The 14,616-nt window shown below is 38.1% G+C and overlaps 1 protein-coding gene across 4 annotated transcripts in view; it reads right to left on the bottom strand.

Moving 5' to 3' along the window:
• TMEM144 (transmembrane protein 144) overlaps positions 1-14,616 on the bottom strand; it is a 50,713-nt gene that overhangs the window by 17,003 nt on the left and 19,094 nt on the right. For 3 of the 4 annotated variants that reach the window (XM_077761446.1, XM_077761445.1, XM_077761444.1), the window contains exons 5-8: positions 13,465-13,545; positions 7,466-7,547; positions 5,046-5,122; positions 2,482-2,600 (exon numbers count right to left, since the gene is read on the bottom strand). In XM_077761446.1, coding sequence (XP_077617572.1) covers positions 2,482-2,600; positions 5,046-5,122; positions 7,466-7,547; positions 13,465-13,545 — 359 coding nt within the window. The remainder of the gene's footprint in view (positions 1-2,481; positions 2,601-5,045; positions 5,123-7,465; positions 7,548-13,464; positions 13,546-14,616) is intronic. The other variant, XM_077761447.1, reaches the window with a different exon arrangement.

Below are 14,616 nucleotides of genomic sequence, written 5' to 3'. Positions count from 1 at the left end.
TCTTTTTAAGAATTGTATTCAGGCTGGGGTGCCTAGGTGGCTCAGTCTGTCAAGCGTCTGACTCTTGATTTTGGCTCAAGTCATGACCTCATGGTACATGAGATTGAGCCCTGCGCTGGGCTCTAGGTTGACAGTGTGAAGTCAGCTTGGGATTCTCTCTCTCCATCTCTCTCTGCCCCTCCCCTGCTCATGCACGTGCTCTCTTTCTCTCTCTTTCAAAATAAATAAATAAACAATAAAAACAAAATAGTATTCAGACTTAATTTTATTAATGGCTACAGCAATTGTAGCAAATTTCGTAGACTGTATTTGGGGTATGTGTGAAAAAATTATGGGAGTGCTAACTTTATATGGCGACCAATTTGGAGACCAGCATCTCTGTTGCAGATGACAGCTATATGGAAGGATATTTAGGAAGTTATCCCAAAGAGAGTTTTATTCAATTGTTTACTATAAATCTCATTACATCATGATGGTCCAGTATCTGAGAAACCCCAACCCCACTGATTGTTTGATTAGATTGTACACTTTAGTCATCCAGGTGGGTGTACTACAACTTCTTGACTGAGAAGGCCACATTGGATGTTCCCCTCAACTAAAATTTTGACAGAGATGAGTGGCTATGTTTAAGGAGAAAAGCTTGAACATCAACGAGTTTGTCTAGTCTTCTAAAATCTTAAACCCTACTTCTGGATCAACACATCTATGGACCACCACAAGAGACATATAACATAGTTATTAAAAGCACAGACCACCTGGGTGGGATATTCAATCCATTACTTGCTAACTTTGAGACTCAGGCAAATTACCTAATCTCTCTCTGTCTTAATTTCCCAACTGTAAAACAAGGATACGATGGTATATAACCAAAAATGTTTCTATGAGGGTCAACTGAGTTATTATTGTAATGTACTTAGAATAGTGTCTAGCACAGTGCATGTACTACTTATGTGTTTGTTAAATAAATGAAATAAAAAATTATAACTCCCTAGGATTATTTTGAATACATTAGAATAAAGTATATTCCTACTAGACTACATTAAAATTGTCATAAGATAAATCCCTAAGAATTGATTGTACTATTTACATACAAAGATTCTTGAGGACATTGTTTATTATATAGTCCCAGGACCAAGAACAACTGTACTTCTGGGTAATTAATTCTTTTTATCTTGCATTCACTGAGTTGTGGGACTTATCTGATTTCCCTTGTGTCTATAAGAAACCTTAGAGCCAAATTTATGGCTTATATCTAGCCAGTGTACAGATGTGTCACAAATTTTAGACTCACTTCTGGTTCCATTTTATTTTTTCACTTTTTTTCCTTCTCTTTTAATTTATCCCATGTTATTCTATTTTTATTGGGTTTTGTCCTTTACAAATGAAAATAATAAAAACACAAAAGTATTTGGAAGACAGAAGTTAGTAAAAGGTTTGAGTGGTGTCCATGGGGCTGAAGATAAAAGGAAAGCAAGAAACAACAGTCTTCCTTTTTCACTGTATCCACTCAGTTAAAGTTGTTCAAATCCCAGCTTTTCTATCAGCCTTTCCTTCACGACCTTTGCTCTCCAAATCTTTCCCTTATCTGAATATAGATCACATTGATTTTCAGTACCATCTAATTTAGAACTTGATTACCCACAATCTCATTTTTTTATGATTTCATGGATGGAAACCATGATTCAGCATAATGAAAGGATCCCTGCAGTAGACACTCTCATCTGCTGATGAGCCTGTACATGGCTATTTCATATAGTGTTGAGTTTACACCAGAGAGCCTAATTCTATCACTAGAAACTGATATAATTTGGCTTTTCAATGCACTACTTTATGCTTTAAGAACAATATCCTCTAGCTAGGCTATCCTTTGACCTTTATTTGATTTTAAAGTGATATGTACTGCACTTTAGCTTTTTTTTTTTAAATTTTAATTTATTTCTAGGAGAGAGAGAGAGAGACAGCGTGAGCAGGGGAGGGTCAGAGAGAGAGGGAGACACAGACTCTGAAATAGGCTCCAGGCTCTGAGCTGGCAGTCAGCACAGAGCCGGACGCGGGGCTTGAACCCACGAACCGTGAGATCATGACCTAAGCGAAAGACGGACGCTTAACTGACTAAGCCACCCAGGCGCCCCCTTTTTTTAAATTTTTTTTGAGAAGAGTACATATTTCCCCAGAGATTAACAAACTGGAAAATAATCTCCAAATATTACTATAAAGCCAGGAGCCAGGTGTTAAGATCCAAGTAGCTGATATAAATCCTGACTAGAGTTGATTATATTTATATTTTGATGATCATGTGAAAATACTCAAACAGTCCTTTATTACTTTTATTCTTCATTGACTTCCTAAGTCACCACTTACAATGAAAAAGATCCAATCTATGTGCCTGGATTTACTATGTAATCACATTCTTTTTATATTCTTATGTAGAAAAACAGGTATTGAGTTTATTTATAAAGTGAAATGATGTTTTACTCTTACCATACTGGCTTGCCCCTGCATATATACTATCATTTCTTTTGCTGTGGTCCTTGATATAAATGACTGGCACAAATGTCGACCCGTAGAATATTCCAGATATCACTGCAAGACTGCAGCCCCTTAAAAAACAAATACATCACTGTTAATCTTGGCCCACAGCAATATTTCTGACAAACACACAAATGGAATCATAATGAAAGCACGCTTCAGAGTATAAATCACAAGCAGTTATGCAGAAATCACTCATCTATCTCAAGCTCTGTGACTGTCAAAAGTCAAAGAAATACCCTTCAGGGTCAGAGCAGCATCAGGACACAGACTGCAGCTTCAGTCCCCTGCTGTCCAATACTGGAAGTACACAATTTACAGAAGTTATAATGGATTATCATTGTAAATTGTTATTACATAGATAGGATCGTTGCTATCATTATGCCATCTACATAATAAACTTGGCTCTCTAAACATGAACTATTTGTGAACTGACGCTATGTCCTCTGCTTCTTTTTAAAACAATAATACCCAGCACAGGGCTAGGAGAGACAAAATACTAAATGCATGCTTGTTCACAACAACTATTGAAATCCATAGACTTGCCTATGCCTCAGTTGACTAGGGTATGGTTAAGATGTGCTTACTGAATCAAATAATTTGGATATTTATTTCCAATAAAACATTACTTTTGGTAAAAAGAAAATGTTACATCTTTAGCAAGGGGGTCATGTTGATTCCTCAGACTTGGGACTTAGTTGCATGAAGCAAGTATTCCCGATAATTTTGGGGAGAAATGGTTAATAAAGGGGCACCTTGGTAGCTCAGGGAAAAATGGTTAATAAAGGGGCACCTTGGTGGCTCAGTCCATTAAGCGTCTGACTTCGGCTCAGGTCATGATCTCACGGTTCGTGGGTTTGAACCCCGTGTCGGGCTCTGTGCTGACAGCCAGCTCAGAGCCTGGAGCCTGTTTCAGATTCTGCATCTCCCTCACTCTCTCTGACCCTCCCCTGCTCACTGTCTCTCTCTCTCTCTCTCTCTCCTCTCAGAAATAATTAAAACATTAAAAAAAAAGAAATGGTTAATATATTGGAACAATCCCTTTAAATTAATATAAAGGGAAATGGCATGAGACAGGAAAGTTTTAGGAAAAAAAAACCAAACAAAAACCAAACCCATTTCTTTCCAAGCTAAATGCACATTCTTAAGTCTATTTTAAGAGGAGCTCACAGGGCCCATCGGCTTTATCCACACTGGAAATCCCTGTATCATGGTGAAGCCTGGACTTCATAGTCCTGAAAGAGGTATCCTAGACACAGAGTGGACTAATAGACCAGGTCTAGCCAATCATGAGACAATAAAAAATGGTCCGAGAAAGACAGATATCACATGATTTCACTCATATGTGGAATTTGGGAACTTAACAGATGATCATAGGGGAAGGGAAGGAAAAACAGAGAGGGAGGCAAACCATGAGAGACTCTTATTAAATAAAGGGTTGATGGGGGTGGGGTAAATGGGTGATGGGCATTAAGAAGGGCACTTGTTGGGATGAGCACTGGGTGTCATATGTTAAGTAGTGAATCACTAGATTCAACTCCTCAAGCCAAGACTGCACTGTATGTTAACTAACCTGAGAATTAAAAAATAAATATATATTAAAAAATGGTTTCCTTAATTAATCCATTAGAAGGGAGAAACTTTATGAAAAAAATGTGTGTTTTTTGAGAGACCTGTTTTACTTTGAAGCAAAAATGGCAACATATTCATCTTCCGAAACTTATTTGTGAGCTCATTCTTTCATTCACTCAATTGATTTAAACATTTATCAAGCATTTATTATGCACCGGTCATTGCCTCTTTTGCACTGTGAGGATAGCGTACATACTAATAGGAAATGCTTTATAGTCTTAGAGTGCTTATGTGTGTCACCATATAAGGTTCAAAACAGTCATTGACTGTAAATCACAAGCTGTATACTTACATATTTTCACATTTCTCTGCTAATCCAAAAACGTCCCACGAGAAACCCTAAAATATAGAGGCTGATGGTGAGCCAACCTCTCAGCCTTTATGACAGTGGGGGGTAGAACTACGTGGACTTTCTCCACGTGGCATTTCTAGTATGTTTGAAAATGAATATCTTGACATTATAAAATCGTCTAGCACATGAGTATAGGGACTTGAGGGGGAGGGCCGGCGTCCTGGGCAGTCCAATATTAGAGAAGTGTACTGCCTAATGCGACTTGATTGCTGACAGCATGTTGGCCATTCTATGCTGTGGCCTATATTACCTCTTTTACTTTAGGCACAAAATTGCTGCAAAATGAGATTGCTTTTGTCGGCTTCTTATTGGTTAGAAGTATTGCAGTGGCTTAAGAATTCCCTGAAACACTGAGATCAAGGACCTCTGTACCTAAAAATTCAGCAGAGGACAAGAAAGTCTCTCCACCATGGATCCACAGGAGTCAACGCTTATGTTACCATTTTCTTCTTGAACTCAGATGAGTATCACTTCACTCCGGTAATCCTTGCTATAACCAAATAGGAAAGAGAATAACGGAACCTCTTCTTACACTATGCGCTGTTGCACTGTGGAGAGTTTATCCACCCAGGAATAATCACGACAGGGATCTGGAATTTTGTTGATCGCCTATTGAAAATATTAGCACAAACCAAAACAGCAGCATCATTCATTGATAATCATATTGGTGACAAAAAGATTTTCAGTGTTCTTTTTTCTCTTCTTTCTCAAACAGACTTTAAAATATGAACATGTGACACTATGCATTCTGATTCCGTGGATATCTCCAGACTCAAATGTTTCTGATTCTGTTCCTCTTTCATTCAGAATGGTTTGGCAGTTGGTGACTTCTCTGTTTAAATTTTTTTCAGTTTAATACATGGCTATTTTTATACACTTATCAAAAGTAACAGAAGTTAACAACGCTTGTGTTTTCTTTGCATTTTTTAATAATCTGTAAAAAAAATTAGAACCAAGGAAAACTCAGACTATTTTAAGGAATACCTAAGATTGATAGGCACTTTTCTTAGTTTTTTTTTTTTTTTTTAATGGAATTAGTCCTTGGCTTTATTCCCAGTCTCAGCCCCCCTTCCGGCTGTTAATGTCCCTGGGTAAATACAGATAGAGATTGCTTTGTGTACTTTATGGGGTTTTCTGTTTTAGAGAGAGAATTATGTTACACGTGTTTGCGCTGTAAATAAATAAAACCTTTCCCTGTCCTTGCAACATCCAATATNATAAGTCAGTAAAACATGTCTAGCCATGTTTCATGATTAGGTTAATATTCTGAGTCTGGAAAAATTATAAGGAAGTTTATAATATTTATAATATTGAATGTGATCATCTTTGCCTTTTGGCTGCCATTTGGAAGTTTCCTTCATGTAATGCTCCCACTGCTTTTGTAAGAGATAAGAAATTAGATTTGAGTTCTTTGCCATGTATTAAGTCAAGCTTTCCTTTGGCAGTAATGATTTCTTTTTTTTTTAATTTAAAAAGTTTTAAAAAATATTTTTATTTATTTCTAAGAGAGAGAGACACACACAGCATGAGCAGGGGAGAGTCAGAGAGAGAGAGGGAGACATAGAATCTGAAGCAGGCTCCAGGCTCTGAGCTAGCTGTCAGCACAGAGCCTGACACGGGGCTTGAACCCATGAACCATGAGATCATGACCAGAGCTGAAGTCGGATGCTTAACAGACAGAGCCACCCAGGCACCCCAGTAATGCTTTCTTTTGTGATGAGGAGCTCCTAACGTATGGTTGTGTAATACCCAATCATGCTGCTTATGTATCTTTACATTTGGTTTGTTAATATCCTTCTGTCTTGCTTAGGAAAATCTAAGGCAGTTAGCCTACAATGTATCTTTTACCAAGTGATATTTCTCTTTCTTTCCTTGGTTTGAAGAGTGGTTGGTCAGGAGGTATCTGAATCCCTAGGGTCGGCAAGGAACATGGGAAGGCACCTTCACTCCCTTTACTCAATCCTAATTTGTCTATTCTCTCTGCGACATTTTTCAGAATAGGTGTCTATGGGTTAACAAATCTCTTTCCCTTACACTTAAGCTAATTATTAGTTAATTTTGTCAACTTAACTAAGGGTTCAGTCACCTTATTTGATGAGGGTTTTGATAGGGGAAGAAGAAAGGGAGAAGAAAATGTTAATTCTGAAGTAAGGAGTACAGGCAGCACCCCCCAGGGAGACAGTACCTCAGTGGGGGCATGGGACTCCAGTTTCAGAGGGCAGCTGGATAGCGCTGGAGCCATGGCAGATAAGAGAGATACTTGAAATAGAAAGGACTAGAGTCTGGGCCCATGGCAATGGGGGTTCATCCTGAGGTCATTTCTGTATATGTGGCCACCGGCGCCAGTGTTCTGTGAGATTTCTTCCAAATGTTTTCTCTATTTAATTTAGATTTGCTACTCCAGACTCATTTAGGTTCTTTAAAGTCAACCAGTGATTTGTTACATATTTCTTGTCTTTATCTTGAGTGGAAAGGATGTGGCAAAAAGAGAAAAAGGAAGAAAATCAAGTCCTACTCCAACTTTCCTATGACTTGACTTATTCTTTCATTGGCTGCCTCTGATCTGTTTCTACTGCTTTCTCAGAGCCCTACTTTCAGATCTCCTTTCTCCCTCTTTCTAAAGTAACTTTCACATTCTTCTTCAGCATTTGGGGTCCTCCTATTGCAGAAATCCTTAAGCTAAAATATGGCTTGTGTATACATCTCCTAGTTGGGATCTACCAATAATAGATGGAAGCAGGCCTCTGTGATTGGTGAGAAGCTTTCCTGTGGCAATTTTGATGGACTGCTACGTTGACGTAACTATAATACATATGCAATATGCAAACATATTTTAGACAGACCAGATGAAGATAAAAGGAACTACCTCCCCATCTTTGTTTCAAATCCATGCACTTTCCTTCTAACTTAATTTTATGTTTCAAATCATATGGTTTTTCATACTCTACTCACATGCTCTGTCATTAACGGTGTGGTATCCACAGAACTCGTGTTTCTTGGTATTTCGCTTTTGATGAACAAAAATATGAAAGCACTGTAACAAAAGTAAATTTTAGTGATGGCTATCATCAGCCTGGTTCATATCAAGCTGCCTGAATTTTATGAGAAAACAGCTTAATTCTAGTCCTGATGATATGATTACTTCCAAACTGCCTCTTCGGTGGCCCTGTCTTTTCTCTACGATGGCCATTCTTTTTGACAGCTCTCATCCTTAATTGCAACAAGTTAGAGGCTTAACTTATAAGATTTCCCCTTAAATCAGATTTTTCTCTTGACTTTATTGTTTCAGCCAATAGCTGTATTTTTCTTTCAATTCTTACTTAACTCTGGAATCACATGGTAAAAAATTACACATGAAAACCAACATGAATGACTATTTCTCACCTATTATACTGACAAAACCTTAAAAGTTTAACAACACCCTCAGGTGGACAAACTATAGAAGACGGGTGCCACTGATGTGAGTGCAGAACTGTGTAACCTACATGGAGGGGACTCTGGGACCCTACAACACAGGACACCCACACTCAGGTGAGGCAACTTCATGGTTACACAGCGGGATGTTACATGGCTATAAAGAAAGAAATGAGGATGCCCTCTGTGCTCTGATATGGAAAGATATCCAGAGCATATTTTAAGAGATAAAGCACACACACATAAGCCTGATGATTTCTTCCCATTTAACATTCTCTCATAATGCATTGTCTATTCATGTCCAGTATCTTTGTAACAAATGTTTCACTTAACATTGACTTTTGAATCATGCAAATAGGTTAAAATGTGTTGAAATACTGAATTAACTTAAGGAAACTAATAACTGTGGTATACTTTTGGCATTCCTTTAAAAAACTTTATGTTTTTTTTAATGGTATGTATGTATGTATGTACATATGTATGTATGTATGTATGTATTTTGAAAGAGAGACAGAGTGAGAGCAGTGGAGGGACAAAAAGAGAGGGAGACACAGAATCCAAAGCAGGCTCCAGGCTCCGAGCTGTCAGCACAGAGCCTGACAAGGTCTTGAGCCCACGGACCGGCCCGTGAGGTCATGACCTGAGCTGAAGTCGGATGCTTAACTGACTGAGCCACCCAGGTTCCCCTTGGCATTCCTTTTAAAAATAAATTTGCATGGTTCAAAAGTTAAGACAAGTTTTCAAAGTACATATGACATTGAAATATCATAGTAGCTAAGTGCAGAATACTGCATATAATGTGTTATTTTTTTAATACAAATTAAAATTTCTTAGTTTCCTTGTTTAGTCTCTTACATGCTTTAAAAGCTTGAATGGTTCCATACTACCCTCTATAGCAAATTTAACTTTCCTTTTTGAATTCTGTTACTCTCAGCATTATGTTCCTCACAACCTACTCGACATAGTTTTCCACATGGACTTTCATCCCTGACCAGTCCCTGCTTCAGCTTCTCCTTCACCCTCTTCAACCACCTGCTCCTGCTTGTGTTTCTTCCTTAGCTAGAAACACCACGAACTCCCCGTTTCTTATCCAAACTAAAGAAGAATTGAAGCGCTGAATGTGAGAGGAACCCTCCCTCCTCCAGGCTCAGTCCTCACAGAATCTTGCTCTTCTCTGAATTCCCACAACACTAAGGATAGTCATCATATAAACCAGACCATTTACCACAGTCCTTGAAAAGTTTTTTCTCTACAGCTTTTCTAATTCAATGGAAGATAAAATCTCCTTCAAGGTTCTCAAAGTACTTAACACTCGGTAAAAATGAATGCATAAAACCTAATTAAATGTGTATGTCTTAGTTAAACATGTGCTTACAAACATGTTAATTTTCAAAGCTATCATTAGACATTTCAACTGCATTTCCTCACAAAGTTACAGTGAAAACTTTCTACTTTGTATCGACTGGTGTATCTTCCTAATAACAATACAGGATGATGCATTAGACATACTTGAAAGGTACCAATGAAAGTCTTTGAGTGTTTCTTCAAACAACTGTATGACCGCCCCCCTACAATCACTTAGCCTTTCTGACCCTCAGCTTTTTTCATCTAAGGAAATGGGAATGTACCCACTTTTTCGTGTAAGGAAATGGGGATGTACCTACTTAATTCTTTATAGAAAAGAATTTATAAAATTCTCAGTGTGCTTTTTGGAACATGGTAAAATCTCAAAACATGTTAGGAAATAGTCTTGGATGGGAGAGGGGGTTTTGAGCATGTGCCAAAAATCAAGACTAAGCAAGCAGTGGTTTTTAGCTTGTGTGAGTCATATTTGTCACAAAATAGGTAAGTCAGCTCAATTAGATATAGAGGGGGTACAGGGCACTAAATTAAGACAAGGTAATGACATTTATCTTATGTATATAGGCCTAAAACCAAATACATCACAAGGTCTTTTGGGCTATAGTCTTATAGAACTTGGTACAGTGTGTCAGACACAAAGTTTCATGATAAAGTCTATGAATATTGTCAAAAGCATGGGGGAAAAATCAATACGTTTTACCCAGAGGTGCTGCTCTAAATTTTCAACCTTTCCAGTTCTCCTAGATTTGTGATCCTATATATCTTATTATTAGCAAAGCTGGTGTATATGTGTTTACACTGACAACTGAATCCAACAAGCCTTTACTGAGCAGCTATCAAGTATCAAACACTGTGGCAAAGTCTAATGGTGATGGTGGTATTAAAAAAAAATAACAGATTTTGCCCTTCAGGATCTTGTAGTTCAAGGATAAAGGAATTGCATGAATGATATAAAATAGACCCTGAAAATTTCCATAATAGAAGACATACAAAATGCAGTGGAAGTTTGGGAACGACTCATTCTAATTAGGAAGAAATCAAGAAAACAACATATAAGATGGAAACTCTCCACTGATATGTAAGGGTGGCCACGGAGGCTGAGGAAAGGGTCTTAGGGCTGAGGGAAACGTCTGTAGCATGGTGTGATAAATAATCCTGACGCAGTGAATTGACAATACAGGGAGAAGGCTGATCTGGGAAGAAGGGTTGATCTGTAACTGTGGAGGACAGGCCAGATCAAGGAGACAGATTTATTCTGAATCCAATGAGGAATCTTCCAAGGTTCTTAACTAGAAGAATGATGACTGATTTAATAGCAGATACAAACAAGTTAATTTGGCAATAGGAATAAATGGAACTAGGGAAAGTAGATGTGAGAGATTTTTATAATGATATACAGATGAATATATAGTAGGGAATCAGCGGAAAGGAGAGGAAGAGCCTGTGAAACATTAAGAAAATTTTTTTGCAGGATTAGATATAGGATGGATATGAAAAGAAAAAACCTCAAGAACACTAAGGCTTTGAATCTGAATAACTGTGGCTAGTACATTCTACAAGAGGGGAAACACAGGAAGCGGAACCAGTTTGCAGGGAAGGGAAGAATAAGAAAAGTAATTCTGACTGTGAAATACTGAAGGCAGAGAGAAAAGAACTAAAAGTCTAGTGTTTGTGGAATGCTGACCATGTTCCTGACCCACCACGGTCTTCTTTCGTGCCTTATCTCCCTTCAGATTGGGTAGGAGGTGCCTGGGGGGCATCTATGTAGAGATAGAGATATACAACTTGGTCCGTAGGAGATATAAGGACTGTGGCTCTGAAGAAAGAAATGGCTAGAAACAAAGACCGGATTTCCTCACAACACAACTCTCCAGGATAAGCAAGTTAAGTGAGAAAAAAACAGGGAGTAGACTGAAGGATAATCCAAAGCATTTTTTAATTGGAAAGGAAATCTGCTTTTTTATGAACTCCGACTTCCGGATCTTCATTAAAGTTTAAGAGAACATTGTTTTTTAGTTTTAGCTCTACTCTCATCACCACCTTTATATATTCTCTCCTGAACCATGGGGACTAGAAGGCTGAAAACTTCTCTTCCCCAACTGTGTTAGCAGCTAGGTTTGACAATGGGAGGCATCCAGATAGGCTTAAAGACTGGGGGAGGAAGCCATTTTGTTTTGATGGTGGCTCTGGTGGTTTCAGGAGCAGTGGTAACTCAGGGCAGAGGTAACTGTATTGGTTGGAGGATGAGCCCCAGGGCTTTGGGCAGAGCCCCTTCCTCCTTTTGCTTCACTGGGCCTTATCACAGTTTTGTAAAGCATTCCCTATTTGAAATCCTCTGCTGTTTAAAATACCTAGAGTGGTTTTGGTTGTAGAGCCTGACCCAGACTTACCTTACATATCGGAAAAATGTAAGACTGGAAATAATCTAACCAATCTTTTAAAAACAGGGCTGTATAGAGGATAGGAGCAATGGTTCTAATTTTAAAAAGAAAACCAATATTCCAAACAAATGTGACCGCATTCCAAATTTCCTTATACTGGCCATGAAACTCCAGACTTATTCAGTGGATGCCCTTTGAACATACTGATTTAACTGAGTTCAAATAATGAAATGAAAGTTCCCAGAAGGTCTGCTTGCTGAAGAAACATAGAAGGGAGCCGGAATACACTGCAGGAAGAGATCATTGCATGGCTGTGCCACACACCAAGCTTCCAATCAAGCTGTGTGATTCCCCATGTACACTGACTAGTTTACCACAGAGATGGACAACACATGCCCAAAGGGGAAACAGGAGTTGAAAATGAACTAGTTATTAATAAAAGTAATGATTCTTCTACTAAAAGTTACCCAATTTATAGAGGATTAATCACGTGCCTCGCCATATGCAAAGCACGTAACGTATTTTTATTCATTTCATCTTCAAAATATCTGACAAAGCTGGTACATTTATTATCCCCACTTTAACCCCAGATGAAGAAACCAAGGCCTAGAGAAGTTAAGAGATTTGCCCAAGGTCATATAAGTATAAGTGGTAGAACATGAATAATTTGCAATTTTAGAGAATGTACACTTTCTAAAGAAAGAAGAAATATGGAGAGAAACAGCCTGACGGACTGAGTAAATTGGCCTTAAATTACCATAAAGTCAGGCCTAAAAGCATGCTGCATTACAATTTGCGAGTGTAAAGAAATTGTTTTTGAGAGAGCTCTTCAAAGCTAGCATGCCGTATGAATTGTACAAAATACATAAAATAGTCTCTAACCAAAAATGTCAGGAATCTGCTGTTTTAGAATAAACTATGTTATTTCTTCTCCAATTGGCCTGGAACCACTCTCTTAGGCAACATTTCAATGACAAAGAGATTGTTCTTGAATGTGGCTGGGGAAAAGCCATCATTGCAAGAGGAAGAGAAATATAGTGTTCTTTCCCTGAAGAATAAAAAAGTACTAAAATCTTTCCAGGCAGTACCATCCATTATGTGAAGGACTGACAGGGAATATAAATGGAGTAGAGAAAGGAAAGGGGACTGAATTTAAGGTGACCTAATTCTTGTTGGAGTTTTATTGATTGACCACTACCGTATAGGGATTTGAAGTCATTTTCATCCTCATTCATATAGTGCATTCCACTAGATACAGATACATCCAAAAATACATATTTAAATGAATATGTGTTTTCATACATGAAAGAGTAGTTATCTAACTGGAGTAAGAAGGAGAGATTAGGTGGCAGGAATGTGGAAACTCGGTGGCAAGGAGTAAGTAAGTAATGATAAAAGGAGAGAATCAATGGCTATTCCAGGGGCATCAGGGAGCCAGCATAACATTTATTTATATAGTGTTTTTTAGTTTGCAAAATAATGTGCCATTTGATTCTAATGCATGAGCTATGTGCTATTATTTTTCTAAAAATCACAGATAATAAAAATGAGCTTCAGAAGAGCTAACTGATTTTCCTGGGTTCTCAGAGCTTTTGAGAACTAAAGCTGGGCCTGTGACTGCAGACCTGGCCCTTTTTGTCCTCGAAGGTCAAATCTGTGAATGTGGATAAAGAATCTGAGGACAAATCATGTGGCTTTTAGCAAATGCAGGTTAAAAAAATGTAAACACATGGGGATCTCTGAAAGATATTCTAGACGTTTGGAAGAATGGTTGAATTAGAAAGGACTGTGTACCTTACTACCGATAATCCAGCTCCAATGTAATTTAGCACTGGTTTTGATACTTCTTCTGCATCCATTCCAAACCAGCCAAACCTGGAATTGAGAAAGTTACATCACAGGAGGTATTTTTGGTGTTCACAGTCGTGTTACATTAAGAGCATGGACTTAGGGTCAGATTCCTAAATTCAAATCCTAAATCCCTCTCTTACTAACTGTGACTTGAATAACTTAACTACCTTACTGTGCTCAGTGCCCCATGTTTAAAATGGGGTACCTATACGGTCAGTATGATTGTTATATATACACCTTCTTTCTTATGAAGATTAAATTAGTTAGTATCTGTAAAAGTGAGTGTCCCTTTCTTGTTAAGACTAAGGAAGAAGGAAGACAAATGATTAAGAGGCTAATTGAATGCTAACTCATTGGCTGCAATTTTGTATAGCATTTATTGAAATAGACTTTTAAACAACTGCTTGGTTAAAGAGCACTCCTTTTTGGCATCACACTAATTTTTTTTTTTTCATGACTTGACTTTATAGCAGTGACAACAATCACTGTGAACCATTCAGGGCAAGAGTGAAAGAGGCAACAAGGAAAAGCAAAAGAAAATAGAATTTGTAAGGTCGGAGGTCAGTTTCTTTTGCTGTTACTGAGGTTGTTATAATGCTTTGACAGGGAAGAGGAGCCCAAAAAGTAAGGTAAGGGTGACATCCTCTCTTCTTTTTTTTATAAGTATATTTATTTATTTTGAGAGAGACAGACAGACAGACAGACAGAGACAGAGAGAGAACAGGAGGGGCAGAGAGAGAGAGAGAGAGAGAGAGAGAGAATCCCATGCAGGCTCTGCACTATCAGCACAGAACCCGATGTGGGGCTTGAACTCACAAACCATGAGAGTTTGAAGTGAATTGGAACCAACAGTTAGATGCTTAACCAACTGAGCCACCCAGGCACCCTGACATCCTCCCTTCTACTTGTCTTTCCAAATTCAACTTAAATGTTAATTTTAATGCTTAACAAAGGCAGCACAAATAGCACTTTCTATGATGATGGGACACTTCTACTAGTGCACTATATACCAGGGTAATTTCTAACCATACGTGGCTATTGAGCACATGGTTCGTGGGTAGTGTGGCTGTGAAACTGAATGTTTAATTTTATCAA

Source organism: Crocuta crocuta, unplaced genomic scaffold, assembly GCF_008692635.1.
Source record: "Crocuta crocuta isolate KB4526 unplaced genomic scaffold, BGI_CrCroc_1.0 scaffold422, whole genome shotgun sequence".
Taxonomy (NCBI): Eukaryota; Metazoa; Chordata; class Mammalia; order Carnivora; family Hyaenidae; genus Crocuta; species Crocuta crocuta.
Note: the sequence above shows the minus strand (reverse complement) of the source record. Positions and strands in the feature narration are given on the sequence as shown.